This window comes from Grampus griseus, assembly GCF_964374135.1.
Source record: "Grampus griseus genome assembly, chromosome: 2".
Lineage (NCBI taxonomy): Eukaryota > Metazoa > Chordata > Mammalia > Artiodactyla > Delphinidae > Grampus > Grampus griseus.
This window is the reverse complement of record NC_139018.1, coordinates 180,045-202,250: the sequence shown is the minus strand read 5'-3', so window position 1 is coordinate 202,250 and position 22,206 is coordinate 180,045. Positions and strand designations below refer to the sequence as shown.

The window sequence follows — 22,206 nt, the reverse complement described above, 5'->3', positions numbered from 1 at the left end:
TTGTGGTCTCTTCTTTCACAACTGAGAAAATATGGAAGCCACAAATACGTTCTTCCATAAATTAGTACATAAACAATGAGTGATGTATCCATGCTGTGGAATTGTATTCAGCAATTTAAATATTAAACTATTATACCATGAAAGGACATGAGGGAATCCTAAATGCATACTGCTAATTAAAAAATCGGTCTGAAAACGTTCAATTTCACGTATCTCACATTTGAGAAAAGGCAAGTCTATATATAAATCAAACAGATGAGCATTTAGCAGGAATTGGGGAGAAGCTGTTTGATATGTGAAACATGGGCAATATTTAAGGATAGTGAAATTCTTCTCTATGAAATTGCAGTGGTGGAAACATTGCACTATGAACTTGTGAAAATATATATAGTAATAGAATAAAGTGTGAACCTTATTGAATATAAATGTAAATGTCACTTATAAGTCAGCGACTCAAGGATGGAACGATGCACACTGTATACATGATACCTAATATCATAGTGAATCTATGAATTAGCATGCCTGTAGAATGTGGGAAAATAGGTTTTGACCTAAGTGACTTTGGAAATGAGTGGAGTGTGAAGGCTAAGTTCTAAGCCACTGCACGTAAGCACTAGAACCTGGTGGATAACCGGTATTTCCATCAGGAATCAGGCTAAGCATTCAGTTACTGCTGTGCATGTGGAATTGAACAATTAGTAGCTGGATGGCATCGGTGGAGCCAGGCTTCTCACTGTTGGATGGAAAGTAACAGACAAGCAAGGGGGAAAGGCTGGATTTCCCCAAGTGATGTTGCACTAGGATCAGAGATGTAAGAATGATCTCACTTTTACCTTAACACAGGTCAAAAGGTGAGATACAGAGCTAGTTGCAGACGTGTGTGTGTATACGTGGGGTAGAGCACACAGATATATTTCCAAGGTCTTTTAGCTGATAGGGTCTAGAGGCAATGCCCCCAGTGGACAGGACATCAGCATTAGTGTCCTAATACCAACTCTTCTGGTTGTTAATGGTATTGTCCAGAAAAGGATCCACGACTCATGTGAGGCCTGGCTAATTCCAGGGCCACAGAAGAGAATACACATGCTTATCCTGCAGATTCTTGTGGCACCAGAAAGTAAGGAAGTGTTCACACCAATGGATGGGTGCCCATAAAGGGGATACAGGAGACAATCTGAAAGAGCTCCTCATGGGTGACAAGCTGTAACAATTACAGAAGCAAAGAAAATGCCTTAGTATATAACCTTAATACAAGATATGAAACAAATATCTTGATTCATACTTATATAAAGAGATGGAATAAATATATCTAATGGGGAAGGTAGGATAAATCTCCCGTAAGGAATAACTTCAGGAACCTCATCATGGTCATGCTCCCTTCAAGAAGGTGCACTTAACCCTCCATCCCAGAACGAGGCCTGGCGTAGAGATGTGATAGAAATTAAACAGTGTCCTTGAGTTTCATGATGAATTTTTAGGTATAATATCCCAAACATCATTCGTAAAATAAATTTGTAGTTTTCCTGTATCCATTAAAATTTCTGTCCTGAAACCAACAACAGCAACAGTAACAATAACTTCACTGAGAAGGGAATTAGGCACAGACTTGGAGAATGTGCTTTCTAATATCATATTTATAAAGGACTTGTATCATGAATATACAGCAAATTCACAGCTCAACAATAGTAACAAAAAGTGAAAATAATGAACCCTGTGCCAGTGATCTGAAGATACTTCCGCAAAGAAGAGATAAAGGTTTTAACAAGATTCTTCATTAAGGAAACATAAAATAACACCATGATGAGATACTGCTACTCACTTATTACAACAGTTAAAGGCAAAATAATAAGCAATTCAAAGATTGGGGATGATGTAGAGCGAAAGGCCCCTCATCCGCTTGCTGGAAGGATGCCAGTGGCCGCCAATTGGAATATATTTGTCAATTTCTCAGAGAGAAAACCAGACACTCACCATGGGATTGAGGAGTGCGCTGGAAAAGTATTTACCAAAGTTGTTTGAATATTTATGTTTATTCAAATAACTTCATACGGGTGCTTGTATCATCTTTACACCTTCGAGCCTTTACCACTCCCTAAATATGGGTTATGTAGTCAGTTTTTATGGTTATTTTCCATACGATGATCATATACCTGTTTCTGTTCCCTTTTATCTATCTCTCTATTTTATCTAAATTTCTATTATCAATCTCCACACTAGATAACAAGGTGCAGGCAACACAGCCCACATGTTACAGCCCAGCCTGTGTCCCGACATTTCCAAAGGTCCCCCGAGCAGAGAATGACTGCAGTGCTGTATGGACGTCAATTTCCAAATATCAACATGACTCATTCTATTCAAGTGAAAGGCATTGCATCAGACAGGACTGGAGAGATTGTCAGGATGAGAGGAATTGGAAATCCATCTGATGACGGAAAGCAGATTTAAAGTTCAACAGTAAAAATTATTTATGTCATTAAACGATTAAACACTTGACAACTATTAACAGAAAGTAGTGACCTAACCTTCAAATAAAGGTCTCTTGGAGAAATATTTCTGTGTGTCTCTTCCTAAGATAGATGGGGAAAGACAGACAAGCCTGACTCCATGAAAAAGTCTCAAGATTAGAGACGAGAAATTTCCCTGGAATCATTGTGGATGAGGCTTTCAAGGGCGGCAATGGTCCAGTGGAGAAACCACAGCTTCTGAGAGAAAATCCCTCCGTGACATCCTCTGCACCTGCCCTGAAATGGGTCCTCTTGTTTCCTCATGACCCTGATCGCCCACTGGTGGTTGGAGCGGCCCCTGCAGGGAGGGTCCTGTCTGGACTAACCCTGACTTCTCACTGGGCCTCCTGGGACAGTAACACAGGGCTGTGTCCTAGGTCATCACAGAGCTGAGCTGCAGGAAACACAGAATTTGTGAGCTGTCTCTGAGGTGGAGAGTCATTTCTGGAGAGACAGCCTGTGTGCTGTGCTATTCCCCAAACCAAAGCACCCCAGTCACCCCAGCCCTTTCTCTGGGGGCTGAGGGATCCAGTCCCAGCAGTCAGCAACGTTTGTGATGGAGAATCCAGAGACTGAGCGGTTAAGGAGAGGATCTTCAATAGTCCTGGGCCCGATTCCTGCAGCAGCACCTGGGACAGTACGCCTGCGAAGAAGAATCAAGGAGACACCCACTTCACAGATGTCACCCCATAACTCCACCTTCCTCAGACCCAGGAGATGCTCACAGCTGAGGGATGCCCGCAAGAGGAGGAATGACCAGAAGATTTCCATGTTCATTTTGATGAATGCTCTGACTCTAAGAGAGTTATGTCAGTGAAGATGAGAACCCTGACTCTGAGTAGCACAGGTGCTGTGCTTCCCCCTTGAGCCTGGGTGTGATGTGCAGGTGGGAAGCATGATTCCATATAAAGATGATCCCGGCTGGTCCTTCTCTAGGGCTGTGGAGGAGGGTGCTGGCTGAGATCCAGGGTGGACACCGCTTCATGTCACCTCTGAAGAATGGGTGATGTTTCTTTTCCAATACGATACTTACATTTCCATATATGTCTATCTGCATCTATATTATAGGTGTACTCGTTGGCTAGTGTGGCCATTACAGAATAACAGACTGGGTGGATTAAACAACAGCAATGGATTCCTCTCAGACCTGGAGGCAAGAAGTCTAAGGTCACGGTGTCAGCAGGTTTGGGTCCTTCTCAGGCCTTTCTCCTTTGCTTGCAGATGGACGTCTTCTCACTTAGTCCTCAGATGGTCTTTTCTCTGTGTGTCTGTGTGCATCCGTGCTTTACTTGTATGTTCATTATTCCTCTTCTTAAGTGTGACAAAGACCCCTGACCACCCCTTAGCCAACAGGATCCTTGCAATTCTCTTCTCAACTACTCTTGACCTGTGGGCTTCTGTGTTTATATGTGCATGGCCAGGTTTTGTCAAGAGCCCTGCTAAGTGAGAATAATGAGAATCCCCTTCCCTTGAACTCTGATCACCCTCAGTATTTGATCAAAGCCATCAAACCCCCTATCACCCACACAGTATCTGACCACCCTTGACTCCCTTTAGCAAGAATCCTTTTGAGTCTATGTAACCAGAATCCCCTTAGCTTGTATTTCTTCTCTTAATAATTTCCAGTCCACTCCACCCCACCGTCTTCTTGGCCATAAGCCCCCACTTGCCAGGCTCTATTTGGAATTAAGGCAAGTTTCCAAGGCTGCATCCCATATGCAGCAGCGAGTTTTGTCTTCAGGTTTTGGGTGAGCTGCATATTGGAGACATGAGTATCATTTCACCGCCCATGGCCATATAACGCATGCCTGAATGAAGCTGATGTCTCATGTATATTTTCCCTAAGTCCACTCACAGCCATTTGTGCGTAGGGACACTAGACTTTCCTCAGCCCTATGCCTGGGACTACTTTAAACAATCGCCAAGAATCACAGAAATGTGAAAAGCATGGCACTAATTTGAGCCCAGAAAGTGGTCAATTACAGGATGGGAATTGAAACAAGAAAAGAGAGCATCATCGGATGAATGGATAAAGTAGATGTGGCACATATATACAATGGAATATTACTCAGCCATAAAAAGAAACGAAATTGAGCTATTTGTAATGAGGTGGATAGACCTCTAGTCTGTCATACAGAGTGAAGTAAGTCAGAAAGAAAAAGACAAATACTGTATGCTAACACATATATATGGAATTTAAGAAAAAAAAATGTCATGAAGAGCCTAGGGGTAATGCAGGAATAGAGACGCAGACCTCCTAGAGAACGGACTTGAGGTTATGAGGGGGGTGAGCTGTGACGGGGCAGGAGGGAGTCATGGGCATATACACACTAACAAACGTAGTAGGTTAGATAGCTAGTGGGAAGCAGCCGCATGGCACGGGGATATTGGCTCGGTGCTTTGTGACAGCCTGGAGGGGTGGGATGGGGAGGGTGGGAGGGAAGGAGACGCAAGAGGGAGGACATATGGGAACACATGTTTATGTATGACTGATTCGCTTTGTTGTGGGGCAGAAACTAACACACCATTGTAAAGCAATTATAGCCAATAAAGATGTTAAAAAAAAAAAAAAAGAGAGCATCACCTTGACTGACCTCAGCTGGGAATGTGTGTGTGTGTGTGTGTGTGTGTGTGTTGGGTGATTCAAAGAACCGGCCACATTGTAAATGTCCGTGAAAGATCACAAAATGACAGCATTAATTTTTGGGTGCTAATAAGCTAGCAAGTAGCTGAATTTGAAAATATGTAATCTGTGAATAACGAGGATCATTGCATGTGCAGAGTTGGGGCGCTCTGGCACTAGAGTCTGTAACACTGCATGTTGCAGAACTCAACCTGCTTGTGCAGCTTGACTGAAAGGAGGATGGTGTGTCTCTTCCTTCCACATGTACAAAAAGAGGACAAAAATTAATAATGTTTAAAAGTCTCATGTGCCTTCTCGGGATATTTACCAGTTTCACAAACATCACTCTCACACTGAACGTTACGGTGAGGCTCAGGGTTGCATTGAGCTCCTTTGTGAAAAAGAAAACTAAAGACATGAAAACCAACCTTAATTCCTGTATACTATATGTGTGTGTGTATGTATAGATATAGATATATTTATATATCTATAACTATAATAAAAATAAAATTAAGCAAATATGTACATGCACACAAAATTTTCTAGACACAACATAATCCACAACAATGAACTAGTAGGATACAGAAGAGGGTGTCTGGTAGAGGTCCTGAGCAGGAAGTGGAAAGCACAGGTTCTAACAAGAATTCCCTCCCAGCCCCTATCTGCACCTGCCACAGGTCTCAGCCCTGTACTTGGTGGGTCCTGTGCGACCCCTGGTGGTAACGGGTCTCCGTGCAGGGAGGTTTGTGTCTGGGCTCACACTGACTTCCCCTCACTGTGTCTTTCGCACAGTAATACACGGCTGTGTCCTCAGTTGTCAGGCTGCTCAGCGATAAGTAGACTTGGCTCTTGGAGGTGTCCGTGGTGATGCTGAGCCGGGACTTGAGAGTTGGGTTATAATATGCGCTTCCACCAGTATTTATCCCCCCAACCCACTCCAGCCCCTTTCCTGGAGGCTGTCGGACCCAGGCTACAGCATAGCTGCTTAATGAGAATCCAGAGACAGTGCAGGTGAGGGAGAGGGTCTGTGAGGGCTTCACCAGGCTGGGTCCCGACTCCTGCAGCTGCACCTGGGACAGGGCACCTGTGGACAGAGAGAACCACGGTGACTCATGGGCTCAGATGCAGCTTCCCCATGTGTTCACGTCTGAATCCCTGAGAAACTCACCTCTGGGAGCTGACACCAGGAAGAGGAAGAACCACAGTGGATTCATCTTCTTGCAGATGAGATTCATGAAGCCCAGAAAATCTCTTCAAGCATGAGGAGAAACCCGAATTTAAGTGAACAGGTACTTTGTTTTTACCTTGTGGTCTAAGGGGATATTTGCATATAGGAGGGACCTTTTTATAAAAAGCCAAAAGTAGTGAAGGAACGTCTGTGTATATGGGGCTCCCCCTGTTAGCAGGGTGCTAACTGTGCCTTCAGAGAACTCAACCCTCACCTGGGGTCCCTTCCCTATGCCTGGGGGTCTCCGTGTCCAGGAATGAAATGAGGCTGAAGGGCTAGTCAGGAAGTCAGCTGTGCTCAAGGATTAACGGCAGGTTTGGGGAATAGACTTTAATCCCGTGGAGGTATATATTTCACATAAATACCCATCACACATTCAGGGTCCTCCAAGATGTCAGACACAGACTCTTGTTTTTTCCTTTCTGCATTACCTCCTGTTTATTAGCTGGATACGCAAGTATTTGAGACAAACCATACATGTAATAATGACATTGAATTCAGACAAAGTCAGGTAAAATTTAATGTTTATCATAATTCACAACGGATTTCGTGTTTCCCTTAACTTGGGTGAACATTTCTTCACCTGAAACAGTTTAAATATTATCAAGAGTTGCTCTGGAGGTGGATTTACTCTTAACAACTAAACACACCGTGTATTTTGTGGACAAGGTAGTCATTCTTGCTGAGATGGTCATGGATACCAGCACTGCTGACATGGCCAGTAGCCGAGCTGCCTGTTTCCTGTGCACAACTGAGTGTCTGCAGGAACACCGCGAGCTTCAGGGCTCCTTCCTTGCATGTGGACGTTGAGGAATCCCCAGGGCTAGCAAGGTCTAGAACAGACAGCTTCTGGAAGCTCCTCAGGACTCCAACATGCTGGGCAGGTGATCTGGTCACAGTGCACAGACTCACTCCTTCTAGAAGTGTTCATTTGTAACTCTGTCACAGCCAGTGACATTGGAGCTCACGGAACACAGTTCCCACTGCACTGGGTGAGAGAACATGCATGATTCTTGGAAGTAAACCTTCACAGTGAATGGCTTGCAGAGTATGAGGCTGTCATGGTCAGAGGAAAGCCCCCACCTCAGGAAGCAGGTTCCATTGAAAAATCCACCTGAGAGCAGCTCTCCCGAGTCCCTGGGTCAGTGAGTCCTGGGACTGTGCCTGAGGTCACATCAGTAAGTGGTGCTGGAGAGCAGAGCACAGCTCCATCGCATCTCGCTGTGGGCACTGAGGATGTGGCCTCACCATCTGCATTTCAGTCTGCAAGGATGTAAACTGGGGATCACGATGGTAATGGTATGTCTGAAATTTATAGTGGGGTTGCCAGAGGTGTTGAATGTTGACCTCAGTGTCATCAGTGATGTTATCTCTCCTGGGAACCAGAAAGACCAATGTGAGTCCCCATCTCTGACTGACACCCTGTACATGTAGCCCTGGATCCACTCCTGCCCTGAGAGGTCACACCTGTGGGTCTGGGGCAGGTCAGCTCTCCCTCAGCCCAGTGATTTCATCTGTGCACTGACTGGCGTCGAGCCTGCTGTGTGTGAGAAGATATTTACTCCATACTCTTTCATGAACACAGTACTATACTTCTTCTAGCTTTTCCAATAATATTTGCAGAGTAAATTAAATACTAAAGAATCTGCCTGCTTGAATGTTGATAGTAGGAGAGCCAACCACAGTGATATGGGCAAGAATCAGAGGACAAGTCTGGACCCTGTTGTCAGGACCTGAAAATTGAGCTGATACACTGTGGGATAGGGGAGTGGAAGGGATGGCATCTAAAACCAGAACCAGGTGGGCCCATTATTCAGCAGGTGGAAGAAGGGCCTGCATTTGTACAGATGCCCCAGCATCTGACCTGCCCTTCTTGAGCTGGTGGATTAGAGGAAATTCATCCAAATTCATGTTAACATAGAAGGATATATAGCAGGTGTCTTTATGTTTCAGTGGGTGGGATGTGTTGTTAGGGTCTATTTAACCCTAGGAAAAATGTTTTAGTTCACCGGAACTAAAAAAAGTAATTTTTCCTTTGTGGAGATAATTGGGGTCCATTCAGTCTGGAGACCAGATCATATGATAATGCTGGAGGGAATATCCATTAGAGATGCCCAGTGGGTGATGGGAAAAAGAAGTGGGGAGACTTAAGTCATATTGCTTTGCTGGTTACCCGTGATGGTTACAGTAAGAGGGCCTGACCTTCGTGATAGGAGAGAGAAGGTCTGATGGTGGTGGGTTCATGGGGGCCACGTGGATAGGTCCTTCTGATGGTCTCTGTGTTTTCCTTATAAAATCTTGAGAGTATAAGCTCAGAATGAGGTGTGGGCTTCAGGAACATTGAGACCGAATGGTTTAGGTCATTTTGTATCTTTTTTGGAATCACTGAGAAAGAAGAAGCAGGTGCTATACTTGGAAATCAGCGGCGTCCTGGTGTCATATTAGATTTGTTGCCTTAGATGTTACTGAATGTAGACAGATTCCCGATACTCATATTTCATCTTCTAGGTACACTTGGAATCAAGTTTCAAATGTGAGGGATGTAGATGAAACAATTATTATGAAACAACGTGGTATCTAAATTTCAAGAGGCATAAGTAAAAATTATGGAAGTGTGTTACTGAAATTGTAATTGTCAAACTCTTCTCTGGGGCAAAATAAATTAAAATTAATAATAATAATTCAAGGTATTGATTTTGTTTTCAACCATTGCTAAATCCATTGAATCATTCAAGTTATAATCATTCATAAACTCAGATCCATCACGGGTAAAATTTATTGTTAGGACACGGTCAACCTTACTGATGAAATCTCACTCTCTCATCAAGGATCTGTGTCTCTGTGGACACGCAGCACAGTTCTCAGCAGCAACACAGGAAGGAGGGTACATTGGTACATTTCTCTTTACCAGAAGAGCATCTCTGACGAAGTCCCTCCTCTGTTTTCTCATTCCCTCCTTGTGGTATCTGAATGAGGCATTGAGTGTACTGTGACATGTTCCCACATGAAGTTCCCATGGCTTAGGAAGTGAAAGTTTAACTTCACTTTTCATTGTAATAGAAACATAACAACTAATAATTGAGAAGCAAAAAAAAAAATACATTTGAAATTTACCCAGAGGTAAGCTAGAGATTGGCCGAAAATATTTGCAGAAGACATATCTAGTATATCTGAATGTTATCTAATATGTACCAAGAAGTCTTAAACTCAACCATAAGAAAGAAACAAAAGGATTAAAAAATGGGCTAAAATCCTTAACAGACACCTGACCAAAAAGACAAAGAGTTCGCAAATAAGGCTGTGGGAGAACATATGTCACAGGGAAGTGGCATTCTGAACAAGGACATATCCCTGAAAACTTACCAGAGTGGATCAGATCAGGACTCTGAGAACCTTAAACACCTGCAGGATGTGAAGCAGCAGGGGGTCCATTCACAGCTGGTGGGGATGCAGAACGGGGTGCACCTTGGGAGACATTTTGCATGCTTCCTGCAATACTAAACATACTCTTATCTATGTTTCAGCAGTAGTGCTCCTTTGTACGTATGTGAAAGACAGTAAGACTTTGGTCCAGAGAAAACCCTGCACACGATGCTTAGTTAGCTTTATTGATATCTGCCGAAATTTGGACAAAGCGACATGTCCTTTCATAGAGAATGACTAATAAACTGTGTATATCCATACAATGGACACTGAAATCTCATACCGATTTGCAGAAATATCGAATGGTGAGATGGAAATGCAAAGTAGAGATTCCAGAAGAACACACCTGGCAAGGTGACGTCAGCAGAGTGACAGTGGCCGTGAGGACTGAGGTTCCTAAGAGGTTGTACAGCGTGAGGCTGAACAGAAGACAACTTGGATTTGTCAGGAGGGAAATCTCCTCCTCTGCACTGTCTAGAGTTCCTGAGGCTGGACTGATAATAAAACTAGCAAAGACAGATTAACAGGAGAAAAGAAAATCATTTTAACCATAGGCATGGACGTGCCATAGAAATGGACCCAGAAGTGACCAAAGCAGGCAGCTTTTATATGTTTAGACAAAGATGCAATATTTGTGAGGAATTGGTAGAAGGAGGCAATGTGTGCATTTGGTGCTCAATTAGTGAAGAACCTAAGCAGGGTTTGGGGGTGACTAGTGCATTAAAAAAAGAACAAGGTTTGTTCATAGAAGCTTCGGGGCCTGAATTCCCCACGCCTGGTGATAAGAGTGTCCCTCTGCAAAGGAAAGCAGGGTCCGGCTGCTCGGTCCTGAAAAGCCAATAAAGAGGCAAAGTTGGTGAAAGGAAAGTTTGCTTTATTTTGGCTGCCTGCACCCGGGGGTGTGGGACAGACTTCTCTCCAGAGGTCACCCCGCACTGAGCATCTGTGGGAAAGGGCATTTATAGGCGGAAGGAGGGGCTACGGGCAGAAACGGCAGAGTCAGCTGTGACGGTCATCTTGCAGTTGGTCATGTGGTGGTCTGATCAGCCTCCTCTTGATTGTTTTAGGGAGAGTTAATCTTCAGGTCCAGGGTCGGTTTGTTCCCGTTTCTTTGAGGCCAGTTCTTGGAATTGTGGCAGCTTATGTCATGGCTACAGTCTCGTCATCATGGAGTTAACTTCTTCCTCCTGGTGGGAATTTCAGTATCTATAAGACGGCTCATGAGACATGGACAAGAATATTATCTATAGCCCTTGAGGAGGAACTAAAAGTCCTTTATTTGCTGAATGACAAAACTATTACTATTTAGTCTTATTGGAGAGTTTTCTTTTCTTTCTGCATTTGCTCACTTCTCAGATTAAACTTATTCTTTGGCTAAATTTTTTCTACAGAGGAAAGTCAGGTGGAGAGCATGAGGTGAAGGACCGTTTCACTTCCACACCTAAATGGGGGAGAGCACCTTTCACATGGGAGGTTTATTTCTCGTTTCAGGGTGACTTGGAGGAAATTCAGAGTGTCCCTGTAGTAGGCTCTGTCTTACGTCACTTGGAGGCATATTTAGGGGTGGCCTACCCTGGACCCCAACACTCAGGGCCTCTTTTATTATTTTGTTTCTACATATGCACACCAAGCATGTGATGTAGGTGTCGGTTTACCTGCATCTTACAGATGTGAAGCTAAAGTGCAGCCTGGACTTGGCAGGTGATGTGCTGGAGAGCACACATCAGGACACAGCGAGGCCTCCTGTCGAGGCCTGGGCGTCTCCACCCTGGTTATGTTCGCTCCTGCAGGGGTTCCTGGACGGAGGTGGGCCTGCATAGTGAGGCTGCAGGACTCTTCCTGGAAGGAGAACTTGTGGGACTTTCCTGCATTTTAGTGCTCACGTAAGATGCTGTGGTGAAGAAAGGAGAATAGATCTGTTTTCAGCAGCTTCTGAAAATTCATGTTATTATCCACCTGATTGTAAACTTTCGCTACCAACTACATATGTGTCTATTGGTAATAGCTGTGACGGTGAATATTTCACATAAAATAAACTGCGCAGTAGAACAGGATGCAGGTATGATCTAAGCGTACAGGGATTCTATTGGGACTGGAAGCAAGGAGCACATGTAGAAACACCCCCACCCACGTCCCTCTAACTGGCATCTTTCCCAGCGACCCCCTGAGGATCCGGGGCTGCTCAGCGCACTTATGCTTCTCATGCAAGAGGTTAGCAGCAAGTCAACAGGCAGCATCCTGGCAGGGACAGCTGGTCTACAGTAGGGCAGGGCTGAGATACCATAATGAGGAAGGAAGAGTATGTTCAACTCTTTACACATCCGCTGGGATAGTATTGAAACGGGTCTATTTAGACAAGAGTTAGACAAGGGAAAACCTGAACATATAAATTTAAGTCTCTGCCTTTCATATATGACATTGTTTCCCCTATTTCGAAAAGTCTTTCTAATTGAGAGACTAAATGTGTAACTGAAGAACCATGGATGAGTACAGAGAGGTTCCCCAGGGAAAACTGCTATATGGAGAGGAAACCCCAGACCCTTAGAGGAAAGCAGCCCTTAACTACCATCTGCACCTGCTCCAGGGGCTGAACCACACAGCAGTTGTATGTCCTGAGTTCCCCCTGCATCCCCCCTCCTGTCTCCCTGCAAAGAGGTTTGTGTCTGGGCTCACACTGACTTCCCCTCACTGTGTATCTTTCACACAGTAATACACGGCAGTGTCCTCAGATCTCAGGCTGTTCATTTGCAGATACAGCGTGTTCTTGGAGTTGTCTCTGGAGATGGTGAATCGGCCCTTCACAGAGTCTGCATAGTTTGTGTAACCACCACTACTACTAATAGCTGAGATCCACTCCAGCCCCTTCCCTGGAGCCTGGCAGACCCAGCTCATGCCATAGCTACTGAAGGTGAATCCAGAGGATGCACAGGAGAGTCGCAGAGACCCCCCAGGCTGCACCAAGCCTCCCCCAGACTCCACCAGCTGCACCTCACACTGGACACCTGCAAACACAGAGACATCCTGGTCAGGAGACTGTCACCCATCCACTGATTCCCTCACTCACATCCACTCACATCCTCAGTGTCTCTTGCTCTCCATAAATTACCTTGTAAAATAGCCACAAGGACAACCCAGCTCAGCCCAAAGTCCATGGTGAGTGTTCTGTCCTGAACCCCGAATGGGAGCACGTGGGAATCCAGGGCTGGAGCTCCTCTCCCAGAGCTGCAGATTCAGGGCTGAGGCTGCTTTATATCAGCAGAGGAAGGACCCTATTTGCATGACCTTCTAGTATATAAGAGGCTACGTCGTTGAATGTCCTCAGAAAGGGCAGGGTCTCAGAGGAGGTGTGAGAGTCTTGGATTTTGTGGTGTTGATAGCAACTGGGAAATATAACTTTCATTGTGTGATTGTTCCACAGTAAACCCTTAGGACCCATATGTGATCTCACATGTGCACTCACATCCCATGATGTAGCTGTCATTGTTACCCTCACGTTAGAGGTGTAAACTACACCCAGAGGAATGGAGGGTGTGTGTAGTGTCCAAGGAGAAACATGGGGTGACCGTTAGATGCAGCATCTGCTCCTGAGCTCTGGGCCAGGCTGCTCCCTGGAACCTACTAGAGGACAGAGTTGGAGTTTCCGGGTGAGGTTTGCAGATCCCCCTCCTGTAATGAGGTCATGATGACTTTGCTCTCTTCTCGTGTTTACCTAAAATATATGGAGGGGGTCAGCGTTGATGAGAAGTATTTTCAAGAGTCTCTTATGTTTCATTATCTTCCCTTCACTCCTTCCCTCCCAAGTCATGCATTCCTTTATTTGTAATTACTTTAATGACGTTCTTGACATGTAACAAAGCGCACACACTCAGAATGAACACTGTGATGAATACTGACGGAGGCATAAGCATTATCAGGAGAGAACAAATCAGTTCCTCTCATTATTTTCAGTAGTTTCTGGGTTTCCGCCTTCCTGTCCCTTGTTATCTTCCATCCTGTCCCCTCATCACCGTTGATCTTCCCTTTTTACTGCAGGTTACTTTTCATTTTCTAGAATTTATAAAAGTGGGAACATAATATATGTTCAAAACAAAAAATATATATATATTTTTATTGTTATGGCTTATTTTACTCTGTTCAATTATTTGTGAATACTCTCATGTTTTTGTGTGCATCAAGAATCCTGGTTTTAATAACAGGTTGCATTTCAAGAATGATCATAGCACGATTGGCTTATTTATTAAGCTGATGTGTGATATTGGAACCCTTTCCAGTTTCTGGGTGTTACGATAAAGCTGATACTCGTCTTGGAGACGCAGAGAGATGAGAAGCTGAGAAAATGCTTCTTATTTAATGTTCTTAAAACAGCCTCAAAATGGGGCAAGTTGCACATTATCAAAATCTCACCAATTTATCAGATAATTATAGAACGAAGACAGCAGCAAATTTAAATCTTGGAGAGAGACAAGTGCTCACAGAATAACAAAGACTAAGATTGTTAATGCTGCCATAGGCTGCTGAATGGAATAAAAACTACTACAAGATTAAACTAGAAATGGATGCCTTGAGGTCCAGTGTGGTTAGGGTGTAATAGTGTCCCAACGTCTCCTAAGTAACTACCTCGCCAGTGTCAGCGTGGTCCTGCTAAAGTGTGAGTCAGATGGTGTTACCTCTCTATCCGCACAGGTGTGTCTTCCTACCTGGGACAGCCCAGGATTCCTGCCTGAGCTCTTAGGTCCTCCTGCATCCTGGGAAGGAGGGCCTTGGCCCTGGACTTGGATCTGCACTATTTCATAGCATCTCCGCCTACAGTGTGACCTTTGTCCCCTCATCCAGTCCCACTGTGCCATATACTTACCACATATGCAATAGGATCGCAGGCGGAAATGCATAAGAATGTTCCAGGTGCTGACTCATGCACAAAACCCTGCCACAACCCCTGACAGTTTACACTGACAGCAGCTCTTTACTTTGTTCACCGTCTCTGCTTAGGGAGGTCCTGGAGGAGAAGCCCATCCTGCCCCATGCAGGGTCGCTGTGAGAGGCTCAAGTTCAGATACAGGACCTGCTCCTGTGATGCACACTCACGTGTAAGGGAGGGTGATCCTGACTGTAGGCTGGGGGCTCAGCCGGGTCTGAGGGCTGGGCCTTGGGTCCACCTCGTGTGGACATTGCTGAGCTCTGACATCCTTTCAGCACGATGCCTGGGTCAGCTGAGTGGTCTCTGCATCAGAGCCCATTCTCCGTGCAGTCACTCACACACCTAGACAGAGCTTAATGTAAGACCCCAGAAGTCATGCTCGTAATATTTACATAACTGACTTGAAACTTAGAGCTCCATCATCGACTGCCCATGAATTATTGTGGTCTCTTCGTTTACAACTGAGAAAAAATGCAAGCAACAAATACGTTCTTCCATAAATTAGTACATAAACAATGTGTGATGTATCCATGCTGTGGAATTGTTTTCAGCAATTTAAATATTAAACTATTATACCATGAAAGGACATGAGAGAATCCTAAATGCATATTGGTATTTAAAAATTCGGTCTGAAAACTTTCAATTTCACCTATTTCACATTTGGGAAAACTTCAATCTATATATAAAGCAAGCAGATGAGCATTTAGCAGGAATTGGGGAGAAGATGTTTGATATGTGAAACATGGGCAATATTAAAGGATAGTGAAATTCTTATCTATGAAATTGCGGTGGTGGAAACATTGCACTATGAACTTGTCAAAATATATATAGTAATAGGAGAAAGAGTGAACCTTATTGAATATAAATATAAATTTCATCTATAAGTCAGAGACTCAAGGATGGAACGATGCACACTGTATAGATGATACCTAATATTTTAGTGAATTTTTGAATGAACATATAACACGTTAATTAACATGTTAACAATTAACATTAACAATTAACATGTAAACATTTGCATTAACATGCAACATGTAACATTAACATGTAAACAATCAACATGAACAATTAACATGTCTGAAGAAGGTGGAAAAATAGGTTTTGACCCAGGTCACTTGGCAATGTGTGGAGTCTGATGGCTAAATTGTAAGCACTGCACGTAAGCACTAGAACCCGGTGGATAACGGTATTTTCATCAGGAATCCGGCTAAGAATTCTGTTACTACTGTGCATGTGGAATTGAACAATTAGTAGCTGGATGGCATCGGTGGAGCCAGGCATCTCACTGTTGGGTGGAAAGTAACAGAGAAGCAAGGGGGAAAGGCTGGATTTCCCCAAGTGATGTTGCAGTAGGATCGGAGATGTAAGAATGATCTCACTTTTACCTTCACACAGGTCAGAAGGTGAGATACAGAGATAGTTGCAGACGTGTGTGTGTATACGTGGGGTAGAGCACACAGATATATTTCCGAGGTCTATTAATTAGCTTATGGGTCTAGAGGCAATGCCGCCAGTGGACAGGACACCAGCATTAGTGTCCTAATACCCACCCTTCTGGTTGCTAATGCTATTCTCCAGAAAAGGATCCACGACTCATGTGAGGCCTGGCTAATTCCAGGGCCACAGAAGAGAATACACAGGCTTATCCTGCAGATTCTTGTGGCACCAGAAAGTAAGGAAGTGTTCACACCAATGTATGGGTGCCGTAAAGAGGATACAGGAGACAATCTGAAAGAGCTCCTCATGGCTGACAAGCTGTAACAATTACAGAAGCAAAGAAAATGCCTTAGTATATAACCTTAACAGAAGTTCTGAAACAAGTATCTTGATTCACACTTATATAAAGAGATTGAATAAATATATCTAATGGGGAAGGTAGGATAAATCTCCCGTAAGGAATAACTTCAGGAACCTCATCATGGTCATCCTCCCTTCAAGAAGGTGCACTTAACCCTCCATCCCAGAACGAGGCCTGGCATAGGGATGTGGTAAAAACAAAAGAGTGTCCTTGAGTTTCATGATGAATTTTTAGGTATAATATCCCAAACATCATTCGTAAAATCAATTTGTATTTTTTCTGTATCCATTAAAATTTCTGTCCTGAAACCAACAACAGTAACAGTAACAAAAACTTCACTGAGAAGGGAATTAGGCACAGACTTGGAGAATGTGCTCTCTAATATCATATTTATAAAGGACTTGTATCATGAATATACAGCAAATTCACAGCTCAACAACAGTAACAAAAAGTGAAAATAATGAACACTGTGCCAGTGATCTGAAGATACTTCCGCAAGAAGAGATAAAAGGTTTGAACAAGATTCTTCATTAAGGAAACATAAAATAACACCATGACAAGATACTGCTACTCACTTATTACAACAGTTAAAGGCAAACTAATAAGCAATTCAAAGATTGGGGATGATGTAGAGCGAAAGGCCCTCATCCGCTTGCTGGAAGGATGCCAGTGTCCGCCAATTGGAATATATTTGTCAATTTCTCAGAGAGAAAACCAGACACTCACCATGGGATTGAGGAGTGCGCTGGAAAAGTATTTACCAAATTTGTCTGAATATTTATGTTTATTCAAATAACTTCAAACGGGTGCTTGTATCATCTTACAGCTTCGAGCCTTTACCACTCCCTAAAAAAGGGTTATGTAGTCAGTTTTTATGGTTATTTTCCATACGATGATTATATACCTGTTTCTGTTCCCTTTTATCTATCTCTCTATTTTATCTAAATTTCTATTATCAATCTCCACACTAGATGACAAGGTGCAGGCAACACAGCCCACATGTTACAGCCCAGCCTGTGTCCCGACGTTTCCAAAGGTCCCCCGAGCAGAGAATGCCTGCAGTGCTGTATGGACGTCAATTTCCGAATATCAACATGACTCATTCTATTCAAGTGAAAGGCATTGCATCAGACAGGACTGGAGAGATTGTCAGGATGAGAGGAATTGGAAATCCATCTGATGGCGGAAAGCAGATTTAAAGTTCAACAGTAAAAATTATTTATGTCATTAAACGATTAAAAACTTGACAACTATTAACAGAAAGTAGTGACCTAACCTTCAAATAAAGGTCTCTTGGAGAAATATTTCTGTGTGGCTCTTCCTAAGATAGATGAGGAAAGACAGACAAGCCTGACTCCATGAAAAAGTCTCAAGATTAGAGACAAGAAAGTTCCCTGGAATCATTGTGGATGAGGCTTTCAAGGGCGGCAATGGTCCAGTGGAGAACCACAGCTTCTGAGAGAAAATCCCTCCGTGACATCCTCTGCACCTGCCCTGAAATGGGTCCTCTTGTTTCCTCATGACCCTGATCGCCCACTGGTGGTTGGAGCGGCCCCTGCAGGGAGGGTCCTGTCTGGACTAACCCTGACTTCTCACTGGGCCTCCTGGGACAGTAACACAGGGCTGTGTCCTAGGTCATCACAGAGCTGAGCTGCAGGAAACACAGAATTTGTGAGCTGTCTCTGAGGTGGAGAGTCATTTCTGGAGAGACAGCCTGTGTGCTGTGCTATTCCCCAAACCAAAATACCCCAGTCACCACAGCCCTTTCTCTGGGGGCTGAGGGATCCAGTCCCAGCAGTCAGCAACGTTTGTGATGGAGAATCCAGAGACTGAGTGGGTAAGGGAGAGGATCTTCAATAGCCCTGGGCCCGATTCCTACAGCAGCACCTGGGACAGTACGCCTGCGAAGGAGAATCAAGGAGACACCCACTTCACAGATGTCATCCCATAACTCCACCTTCCTCAGACCCAGGAGATGCTCACAGCTGAGGGATGCCCGCAAGAGGAGAAATGACCAGAAGATTTTCATGTTCATTTTGATTAATGCTCTGACTCTAAGAGAGTTATGTCAGTGAAGATGAGAACCCTGACTCTGAGTAGCACAGGTGCTGTGCTTTCCCCTTGAGCCTGGGTGTGATGTGCCGGTGGAAGCATGATTCCATATAAAGATGGTCCTGGCTGGTCCTTCTCTAGGGCTGTGGAGGAGGATGCTGGCTGAGATCCAGGGTGGACACCGCTTCATGTCACCTCTGAAGAATGGGTGATGTTTCTTTTCCAATACGATACTTACATTTCCATATATGTCTATCTGCGTCTATATTATAGGTGTACTCGTTGGCTAGTGTGGCCATTACAGAATAACAGACTGGGTGGATTAAACAACAGCAATGGATTCCTCTCAGGCCTGGAGGCAAGAAGTCTAAGGTCACGGTGTCAGCAGGTTTGGGTCCTTCTCAGGCCTTTCTCCTTTGCTTGCAGATGGACATCTTCTCACTGAGTCCTCAGATGGTCTTTTCTCTGTGTGTCTGTGTGCATCCCTGGTTTACTTGTCTGTTCATTATTCCTCTTCTTAAGTGTGACAAAGACCCCTGACCACCCCTTAGCCAACACGCTCCTTGCAATTCTCTTCTCAAGTAGTCTTGCCCTGTGGGCTTCTGTGTTTATATGTGTATGGCCAGGTTTTGTCAGCAGCCCTGCTAAGTGAGAATAATGAGAATCCCCTACCCTTGAACTCTGATCCCCCGCAGTATTTGATCAAAGCCATCAAACCTCCTATCACCCACATGGTATCTGACCACCCTGGTCTCCCTTTAGCAAGAATCCTTTTGAGTCTATGTAACCAGAATCCCCTTGGCTTCTATTTCTTCTGTTCATAATTTCGAGTGCACTCCACCCCACTGGCTTTTTGACCATAAGCCCCCACTTGCCAGGCTGTATTTGGAATTAAGGCAAGTTTCCAAGGCTGCATCCCATATGCAGCAGCGAGTTTTGTCTTCAGGTTTTGGGTGAGCTGCATATTGGAGACATGAGTATCATTTCACCACCCATGGCCATATAACGCATGCCTGAATGAAGCTGATGTCTCATGTACATTTTCCCTAAGTCCACTCACAGCCATTTGTGCGTAGAGACACTAGACTGTTCCTCAGCCCTATGCCTAGGACTAGTTTAAAGAATCGCCAAGAATCACAGAAATGTGAAAAGCATGGCACTAATTTGACCCCAGAAAGTGGTCAATTACAGGATGGGAGTTGAAACAAGAAAAGAGAGCATCACCTTGACTGATCTCAGCTGGGAATGTGTGTGTGTGTGTGTGTGTGTGTGTGCATGCATGTGTGTTGTGTGATTCAAACAACTGGCCACATTCTTAATGTCCGTGAATGACCACAAAATGACAGTATTTATTTTGTGGTGCTCATAAAAGCTAGAAGTAGGTGAATTTGCAGTTATGGAATCTGTGAATAACGAGGATAATTGCACGTGCAGTATTGGAGCACTCTGGCGTTACAGTCTATAACACTGCCTGCTGCAGAATTCAGAATGCTTGTGCAGGTCGCCTGAAAGTAGGACGGTGTGTCTCTCCTTCCACATCTACAAAAGCAAAACAACAATTAATACTGTTTAAAAGTCTCATGTGCACTCTCAGGATATTTACACGTTTCACAAACTTCAGGCTGAAATTGAAAATTATGGTGAGCCGCAGGGTTGTTCTGAGCTCCTTTGAGAAAAAGGTAAATAAAGAAATGAAAAACAACCTTAATTCTTGAGTATTAAATGTGTCTGTGCATATGAATATATATATACACAACTATAATAAAAATAAAAATTAAGCAAATATGTACATGCACACAAAATTTTCTAGACACTTCATAATCCACAACAAACAAACATTAGGATACAGAACAGGGTCTCTGGTAGAGGTCCTGGGCTGGAAGGGGAAAGTACAGGTTCTAACAAGAATTCCCTCCCAGCCCCTCTCTGCACCTGCCACAGGCCTCAGCCCTGTACTTGGTGGGTCCTGTGCGCCCCCTCGTGGTAACGGACCTCCGTGCAGGGAGGTTTGTGTCTGGGCTCACACTGACTTCCCCTCACTGTGTCTCTCGCACAGTAATACACGGCTGTGTCCTCAGTTGTCAGGCTGCTAAGCGATAAGTAGACTTGGCTCTTGGAGGTGTCCCTGGTGATGCTGAGCCGGGACTTAAGAGTTGGGTTATAATATGCACTTCCACTATAACCCATCCCCCCAACCCACTCCAGCCCCTTTCCTGGAGCCTGTCGGACCCAGGATACATCACTGCTGGTTAGTGAGAATCCAGAGACAGTGCAGGTGAGGGAGAGGGTCTGTGAGGGCTTCACCAGGCTGGGTCCCGACTCCTGCAGCTGCACCTGGGACAGGGCACCTGTGGACAGATACAAACACGGTGACTCATGGGCTCAGAATCAGCTTCCCCATGTGTTCACGTCTGAGTCCCTGAGAAACTCACCTCTGGGAGCTGACACCAGAAAGAGGAAGAACCACAGTGGATTCATCTTCTTGCAGATGGGATTCATGAAGCCCAGAAATTCTCTTCAAGCATGAGGAGAAACCCGAATTTAAGTGAACTGGTACTTTGTTTTTACCTTGTGACATAAGGGGATGTTTGCATACGGGAGGGACCAGTCTATAAAAAGCAGAAAGTAGTGAAGGGAGGTCCCAGTCTCTGGGGCTCCACCTGAGGAGGGTGCTGACTGTGCCCTCAGAGAACTCAGCCCCACCTGGGGTCCCCTCCCTATGCCTGGGGGACTCTGTGTCCAGGAATGAAATGATGCTGAAGGGCTAGTCAGGAAGTCAGCTGTGCTCAAGGATTAACGGCAGGTTTGGGGAATAGACTTTAATCCCGTGGAGGTATATATTTCACATAAATACCCATCACACATTCTGGGTCCTCCAAGATGTCAGACACAGACTCTTGTTTTTTCCTTTCTGCATTACCTCCTGTTTATTAGCTGGATGCGCAGGTATTTGAGAGAAACCATACATGTAATAATGACATTGAATTCAGACAGAGTGAGGTAAAATTTGATGTTTATCATAATTCACAACGGATTTTGTGTTTCCCTTAATTTGGGTGAACACTTCTTCACCTGAAACAGTTTAAATATTATCAAGACTTGCTCTGGAGGTTGATTTACTCTTAACAACCATACACACAGTGTATTTTGTGGACAAGGTAGTCATTCTTGCTGAGATGGTCGTGGATCCCAGCACTGCTGACATGGCCTGTAGCCTGAGCTGTCTGTCTCCTGTGCACAACTGTTTGTCTGGAGGAACACTGTTAGCTTCAGGGCTCCTTCCTTGCGGGTGGACGTTGGGGAATCCCCAGGGCTAGCAAGGTCTAAGAACAGACAGCTCCTGGAAGCTCCTCAGGACTCCAACATGCTGGGCAGGTGACCCGGTCACAGTGCACAGACTCACTCCTTGTAGAAGTGTTCATTTGTAACTCTGTCACAGCCAGTGACATTGGAGCTCAGGGAACACAGTTCCCACTGCACTGGGTGAGAGAACATGCATGATTCTTGGAAGTAAACCTTCACAGTGAATGGCTTGCAGAGTATGAGGGTGTCAGAGTCAGAGGAAAGTTCCCACCTCAGGAAGCAGGTTCCCTTGAAAAGTCCACCTGAGAGCAGCTCTCCCGAGTCCCTGGGTCAGTGAGTCCTGGGACTGTGTCTGAG

The 22,206-nt window shown here is 44.5% G+C and overlaps 1 protein-coding gene across 1 annotated transcript in view; it reads right to left on the bottom strand.

Annotated features, from left to right (window-relative positions):
* The window catches only part of LOC309817912 (putative V-set and immunoglobulin domain-containing-like protein IGHV4OR15-8), a 174,935-nt gene extending 153,889 nt beyond the window's left edge, over positions 1–21,046 (bottom strand). Inside the window, exons 1-2 of the mRNA XM_082647158.1 lie at positions 20,979–21,046; positions 20,587–20,894 (exon numbers count right to left, since the gene is read on the bottom strand). Coding sequence (XP_082503284.1) covers positions 20,587–20,894; positions 20,979–21,045 — 375 coding nt within the window. The 5' untranslated portion in view covers position 21,046. The remainder of the gene's footprint in view (positions 1–20,586; positions 20,895–20,978) is intronic.
* Positions 21,047–22,206: the final 1,160 nt, after the last annotated feature.